Source organism: Labrus mixtus, chromosome 3 (genome assembly GCF_963584025.1).
Source record: "Labrus mixtus chromosome 3, fLabMix1.1, whole genome shotgun sequence".
Lineage (NCBI taxonomy): Eukaryota > Metazoa > Chordata > Actinopteri > Labriformes > Labridae > Labrus > Labrus mixtus.
The window spans coordinates 34,497,797-34,505,298 of record NC_083614.1 but is presented as its reverse complement, the minus strand read 5'-3'; the positions used below and the strand labels follow the sequence as shown (position 1 = coordinate 34,505,298).

General features: G+C 47.8%; 1 protein-coding gene across 1 annotated transcript; it reads left to right on the top strand.

Annotated features, from left to right (window-relative positions):
• Nucleotides 1–297: 297 nt before the first annotated feature.
• On the top strand, nucleotides 298–1,961 carry LOC132971910 (growth arrest and DNA damage-inducible protein GADD45 beta-like). The gene is made up of 4 exons (XM_061034685.1): nucleotides 298–550; nucleotides 689–790; nucleotides 900–1,122; nucleotides 1,253–1,961. Exons 1-4 carry the CDS (start codon nucleotides 507–509, stop codon nucleotides 1,364–1,366), a joined length of 483 nt encoding a protein of 160 aa, XP_060890668.1. The 5' UTR covers nucleotides 298–506; the 3' UTR covers nucleotides 1,367–1,961.
• Nucleotides 1,962–7,502: the final 5,541 nt, after the last annotated feature.

The following is a 7,502-nucleotide window of genomic DNA, read 5'->3' as shown; positions in this document are numbered from 1 at the left end:
CAGCTTTCCTTTACAGCACGAGCAGGTTCCGCGAGCTGGGAAAAGGCGCAGGGTGGAGGATCTGGAAATTCCTCCTCAGAAACACTCCCAAACAAACTGGGAAAGTGTGAGGAGCGAGGGGAGGGGGAGAGAGAGAGAGCGGGGGTTTCTCCGAAACTACCCACGTGGGTCTGCTGTGCGCTCAGCCAATGAGCGCAGAGTACGGGGGATCTATTGACAGCAGCCGGCCAATCAGGAGCCGCGCTGCTGGGCGGGGTTACGCCCCCTGCGCAGAGCGGGTATAACTAGAGGAGAGTTTGGAGTCGGAGCAGCAGAGATCTCTTCACACACTCTCACACACGGACTAACCCTGAATCTCTGTACGGACTCTGAAGGATCCGAGGACCTGATCTGATCTGGATTAACGTTTTCTTTGGACTCTATTCCGGGATTTTAACAGCTGCCTGTCCGCGCTGTGGATATCTTTTCTTATCCTGGATCTTGTGGATTATTTTACTGACTTCAACATGACTCTGGAAGAAGTCGTCGGATCCAACAGCACCGAGAAAAAGTAAGTTGGAGATGCGTAATGACGCACAGTCAGGGTGCCGGTGTGGGTCCCTTTCAGACCTGCAGATCCTGTTTGGATGTTCGTGCTGTGCTGGTTTCGGTCACGTTTCTAACTGTGTGTGTGTGTGTGTTCCTGCAGGATGGAGACGGTGAGTCAGGCTCTGGAGGAGTTGCTGGTCGCGGCTCAGAAGCAGGACTGCCTCACTGTTGGAGTCTACGAGTCCGCCAAGCTCATGAATGTGTAAGTTAGATTCTCCACATCCTGTGTAGTGTACCTCTTCTGATACCGGACCCCGTTAGTCCTGATGTCCTGATGTTAACCCGGTTTCCCTCCCCCCCCCCCCCTGCAGTGACCCGGACAGTGTAGTCCTGTGCGTCCTCGCCACTGATGAGGAGGATGAAGATGACATCGCGCTGCAGATCCACTTCACGCTGCTGCAGGCTTTCTGCTGTGACAATGACATCAACATCCTGCGCGTGTCCGGCGTGAGGCGACTGGCTCACGTGCTGGAAGAGGACACCGGGGACAGCAACGGCAACGAGCCACGAGACCTGCACTGCATCCTGGTCACTGTAAGTCCACCTTCCCCTCCAGACTGATACATATTATGTTTTAATGATGCAGACAGAATCAAATGTTATCTCTGACGTCAGTGGTTACCTGGAGTCTCACCGTCTCTCCCCCCCTCATTTGTTCTTGCAGAACCCTCCCCTGCAGCCTCTGCAGAGCGCGGCCCTGCAGAACGTTAGCAGCTTCTGCGAGGAGAGCCGCTGCAGGAACCAGTGGGTCCCGTACCTGGACCTGCAGGACCGCTGAACCGTGTCGAGCCGAACCGAGTGAGACCGCTGCAGAGCGGTGAGAAGGAGTCCAAACAGCCGTCCTCCTGCTGCAGAGGAATAAAGGCGTTTGTGTTGAGAGAGGGACCGGATCGAGCTGAGCCGGACCGAGCTGAGCCGAACCGAGCTGAGCCGGACCGGGTCTGCCTGCTGCCTGATAAAGGGGGGGGGGGGGGGTGGAGCTTTCCGGGGGGCGCGTGAGTTACCGAACGGGTTCAGAAAGCCGAACCCGGAGTCCCGTTAAAGAGGAGTAGGACTTTGCACGAGGATCCCGGTCCTGGAGCTGCAGAGAGCGCGAGAGTTTAATGAGCTGTCGCGTGACTGGCCGGCAGCAGCTGGAGGTCACGAGACTGAACTGAACTGAGGAGCTGCACGTGAAGCTCCGGATCAGCTGAGCCACAGGTGCTCATACATTATGAACTGGACATGTGACGTCACGTTTGAGTATTTCCTGTTATAAGTGATGTCACGGAGTAGTGACGTAAGAGCTGATGTTTTTTTTAATTTAAAGGAGCAGAGTAATATATGAGTGAACACGCCTGTTACAATGTGATCAATAAATTATTGAAGGAGAACTTACTGATTCCTGACTGTTTCATCCAGGTGTGTGTGCAGTGTGTGTGTGTGTGCAGTGTGTGTGTGTGCAGTGTGTGACTCGCCCTCATTCAGTCACAGCTGAATCACAAATCAAAACATTTAGTTAGAATTGAGATACTCTTATCATCTCCTCTAGGGCTGTTTTTTTTTTTTTTTTAAACTGTTCAGTGTGAGGATGTGACCTCACAGAGGATGTGACCTCACAGTCTGTTGTCTCCTTCGACCCCTTAAAGCCTTTTTTTTTCTAACCACCTCACCTGAGAAACGTCTCTGAGGATCTAACCTGTAACGAAGAGGAAAACCAGTCTTCACTGTTTCACTGAGTGGGTTAAAAATGTAAAGTGTCTCCTGGATGTTTAAAAGTACTCGAGATGAACTCAGGGATCAAAGAAGGATCAACAAGGTTTAAGTCCTTCACCTCGGAGGGGCTGCAGGTAAGACCCCGACACAAAGTGAGGTCTGTGGTTTTAAAAGTCTCTGCACGAGAATCAAGTTTGTGAAGCTGCAGAAAAAAGAAGAAGTCGACTCTTAATAATGTGTCAGAGCTCCACAACATGTCAGGATTCTGAGTGAAGGTGATCTTAACTCCTCATTAAAGGACCTCTTCTCCTGGAGTGTCATCGTTCTCTTCAGTCTGAGCTCCTCTGAGATGTTTTTTAAACCTGCAGAGAGCGAGAGGAAGGACTCCTGTTCTCACCTGAGAGACCCAACATCTCTCACTTCTTCAGTTTAAGAGTTTTCTTCAACTTCAGATTCAGTGACATCATTGGGGATAACATGCAGGTGGGATTCTAACCCAGGCCGTCTACCTGGAGGACTAACACCTCCGTACATGGTGCAGGTTATTTCTCTCTGTATACGGGAACAATACTTTGTAAATAAAGTAAAGATTGTATTTTATTCTTTGCATGGAAATGTTAAATGTTGACAACACAACATCCACAGAACATCAGGACACCAAGAGTAGATCAAACTTTCATTTCATTTTTATTAAACAGGATCACAGGTAAACAGGCCTGACTCAATGAAGACTGGTTTACAGCAGCTTCCTGTTCATAAAAACAAAAAGATCACATCAGACAAAAGACATGGGAGGGGGGGGGGGGGACCTCATTCCAGATTTTAATGTACATATGCGTTCTGTTTCATTTTGCCTTGTTTTGAAGAATCAAAAGCAAACAAGACGACACACAGGTTTGTGTTTGTGGATGTTAGAAACTGTTCCCTCCGTTTGCAGGACACTGAAGTCATACGCCCCGGGGGTAATCAGCCGACAGCGCAGCTGATTGAATCATCACCAATCACAGCTCATTCTCACACCAAGGTGCTCGTCTCACTGATCTCAGCTGCACCAACGCTGCACACCTTCCTCCACCACCCCTCCACTCTACCTCCAGCCTTTGGTCCACCCTTGCGGGGGTTTAGCACTGCGCTCCCTGGAAAGCCGCGGCATGCTGCTCGGCTAACCCCGGGAGCATCCTTCGAGCAGAGCCTTCAAAACGCAAAGCAAAACTGTATTTCCATTTGTGCAATAAAATTCTTAAATTCATGACGACAGAGTTCCAGTTTTAAGTTTTCTAATTAAAGTATTTATGAATTACCCCGCCTCTCACCCAATGACAGCTGGAAGCCCCCGTGACCCCAACAGGATAAGCGGTATAGATATTGGATGGATGCAGAGAATCAGAGAGAGAGTCTGTGATCGTTGCAGGAGAAAAATAAATGTTACATGAGGAGTGTGTTGGCGGCGATCTTCACACCCACTCGGTTTCCATGGCGCCGTCCACAATATGTGTGTGTGTGATCAGAGCCGTGATGTAGGCCGGTGGATTTTTATTGTGTGGGAGTCCTGTGAGGAACAGGTCCAGATAAAACGTTCAAAATCTAAATGTAATGCCAGAATTAGCTTAAAGGTCCAGTTAGCTTAATGTCATTTTAAGGATTATTTTGGGCTTTTTATGCCTTTATTTCAGAGATAGGACAGTGGTCGAGAGAGAAAGAGCGAGAGAGAGAAAGAGAGAGCCACAGGTCGGACCCAAACCCAGGCCGCCCACCTTGAGGACTAAAGCCTCCGTGGGATGCGTACATCAACCACTAGGCCACCAGCGCCCCGTATTTAACATTGAAAAACAACACTATACTATTAAAACAGGATCCAAATGGCTTCACAGTGAAAGATTACATCAGACTATAAACGGCCTTGATACAGGCAGCCTACGCATTGTTAGCTTCTGGATCCAGTTAGCTAAGCTGTCCTTTAAGCTAAGTGTTAGCTTAGCCACAGTCCACTATGTCCTTAAATGAAGTGTTAGCTTCTGGATCCTGTCAGCCCAGAGTTAGCTTCAAAAATCCTAGAGGTATCTTTTATGTCCAGTTAGCTTCATGTTAGCTTCATGTTAGCTTAAGGTTAGCTTAGAGCTAGTGATCCTGTTGGACATATTTAGCGCTCTATAAATGGATTGTCCCTCTGTGTGTGTACACAGTTAAACATGCTAATGGAGTTGTATCTGTAAGTTAACTGTGCATGTGAAAGTACAGACTGTGTGTGATGGAGGGGGGTGGGGTGGGGGGGGGGGCGGGGGTTAGTGCATGTGAACACCAGCTACAGTACAGTGTTGACACAGCTAATCTTAGAACTACTAGATAAAAATGAGTCACATCTACTGACTCACGTTTGCCCTTTTACAGACAACATCCTGAGTAATCTGAAGAAACATTGTGACACAGCTAAAGGACGACCGCACAGAGCACGCCCGGGATGTTCTGTGCAGGTCACAGACGAGATGCACTTAAAGTCTTTCTATGTGATGTTTCACACTTAAATGTAGAAATCAAGTATCTCCTCTGAAAATAACTCTGTGAGTCATGACTGTCTACAATGGGTGTAACACCCGAGTCCCACTGTCTGTGATGTTTTCAGAGTTTTCAGAGTCCTATCTTCACTTTGTTTACATCGCCCGGACGGCCGGCTGACTCCTCCCCTCGTGTATAAAAGTTGTTTAATTGAGGGACTAGAGAAAAGAAGAATAACATACTGTACTCACTGCTTAACTGTGTTTCTAGATCACGCTCATTTCAGGTCAATTTACATGCAGTGTGAAGATACGAGCAGAATAAAGATCGCTAGCATTAGCATGCTAACACAACAATGCAGCGCGACTTGTTTTGGTTTCATGCTGGTGCTCAAGGGCGACATCTGCTGGATCAGAAAATCACATATAAAGAGTTTAACAACAACAAAAAATGTCAGAGGATTTGTACAGTTTTGGTTTTGTTCTAAAAACAAAAATACTCGACCGCCTGGACTGTGAAGCTGCAGCAGAGTGACCCGACAGAGAGGCGGAGGAAACGGCCTTCAGCTGTTGATGTGCTCAGAGTGAGAGGTGTCTGCAGGTCGGATCAGGTCCTCCGAGCTCAGCATGTTTCTCTCCTTTTGTCAGAGGAGAAAAGCAGAAAGTGTTTGGTGCAAGTGAAAAGACAGGTGAAACTAGTGTGTGTGTGTGTGTGTGTGTGTGTGTGTGTGTGTGTCTGTGTGTGTGTGTGTCTATGTGTCTGTGTGTGTGTGTGTGTGTGTGTGTGTGTGTGTGTTTGTCTGTGTGTGTCTGTGTGTGTGTGTGTCTGTGTGTGTGTGTGTGTGTGTGTGTCTGTGTGTGTCTGTGTGTGTGTGTGTGTGTGTGTATGTGTGTGTGTGTGTGTGTGTGTGTGTGTGTGTGTGTGTGTGTGTCTGTGTGTGTGTGTGTGTGTGTGTGTGTGTGTCTGTGTGTGTGTGTGTGTGTCTGTGTGTGTGTGTGTGTTTGTCTGTCTGTGTGTGTGTGTGTGTGTGTGTGTGTGTGTGTGTGTGTTTGTTTGTCTGTGTGTGTGTGTGTGTGTGTGTGTGTATGTGTGTTTGTCTGTGTGTGTGTGTGTGTGTGTGTGTGTGTGTGTGTGTCTGTGTGTGTGTGTCTGTGTGTGTGTGTGTGTTTGTCTGTGTGTGTGTGTGTGTGTGTGTGTGTGTGTGTTTGTCTGTGTGTGTGTGTGTGTGTGTCTGTGTGTGTCTGTGTGTGTGTGTCTGTCTGTGTGTGTGTGTGTGTTTGTCTGTGTGTGTGTGTGTGTGTGTGTGTGTGTGTGTGTGTTTGTCTGTGTGTGTGTGTGTGTGTGTGTGTGTGTTTGTCTGTGTGTGTGTGTGTGTGTGTGTGTGTGTGTGTTTGTCTGTGTGTGTGTGTGTGTGTGTGTGTGTGTTTGTCTGTGTGTGTGTGTGTGTGTGTCTGTGTGTGTGTGTGTGTTTGTCTGTGTGTGTGTGTGTGTGTGTGTGTGTGTGTGTGTGTGTGTGTGTGTGTGTGTGTGTCTGTGTGTGTCTGTGTGTGTGTGTGTGTTTGTCTGTGTGTGTGTGTGTGTGTGTGTGTGTGTGTGTGTGTGTGTGTGTGTGTGTGTGTTTGTCTGTGTGTGTGTGTGTGTGTGTGTGTGTGTGTGTGTGTGTGTGTGTGTGTGTGTGTACAAACAGCCTCCAGCCTGCGACCCAGACTTCACATCCTGATGTCACATCCTGTTGTAACGGGGACTCCGCCGCTCCGCTGACGCCAGAGGGCTGTTTGTTTTGGCAACCGCCCCGTCACTGTTGGAGGGGCCCAGCGGGGCGGAGGGGGCCTCGACTCCTCTGACAGCACAGACCTGAACCGAGGCTGTACGCCCAAAAACAATCTGCAGCCGGAGAAAATATCAACTCAACAGAATCAACTGGAACACTTTCAATACTTTACGATTCCACATGTTTTAAAACGATCGATCTCTGTTCATGTCATGATCGTAGCCACATAGCCGAGCGGTTACGGCGCTCATTCATATGCGGAGGCTGTGGTCCTCATCGCCGAGGTCGTGGGTTGGAGTCTTCCAACGCTTCCTGTCCTCTCCACAACTTCAAAACAAAACAAAACCATAAACTGTAAACATGAATGTTTGAAGCCTCTGTTCCTGCATGGGGGCTATATCCTTCATCAAATCAAAACTGATGAGTCATCAAAACATTCACCCCCCGTACAGTGTGTGTCCATCGAGACGAGAGCTAATCACACCTATTTGGTTTTTTGAACCAGGCTGTAAACATGTTAATCTCTGCTGTAAAAACAGGCTTTTTAGAATGGGTGTGTATGTGACTTCCTGTGCTTCTGCAGCCAGCCTCTAGTGGACACTCCAGGAACTGCAGGATGTTACACTTCAGCATCAGCTTCATGTTTCAACAGAGGAGGTTGCTGCTTGATAATAAAGTACAGAAGCTTCAAAGAAAGTTTCCATCAAACATTAATAGATAACTCCTTCTCGCTGGATAAATCACACAAAAACATTTGAAACGGTTCAAAATGTTTCCCAGGTTTTTGTGCAGACGTTTGCCTGCAGTTTTCCAAACATGAAAGTTAGAAATTAATCTATTTTTGTTGTTTATAATATTTTTTTTTTTACTAGAATCACATCAAAGTTTAAAAGTCGGGTGTCATGACAACCTGTGTGTCGTCCCTCATGGACATGCTCGTAAACGCACAGTTCTG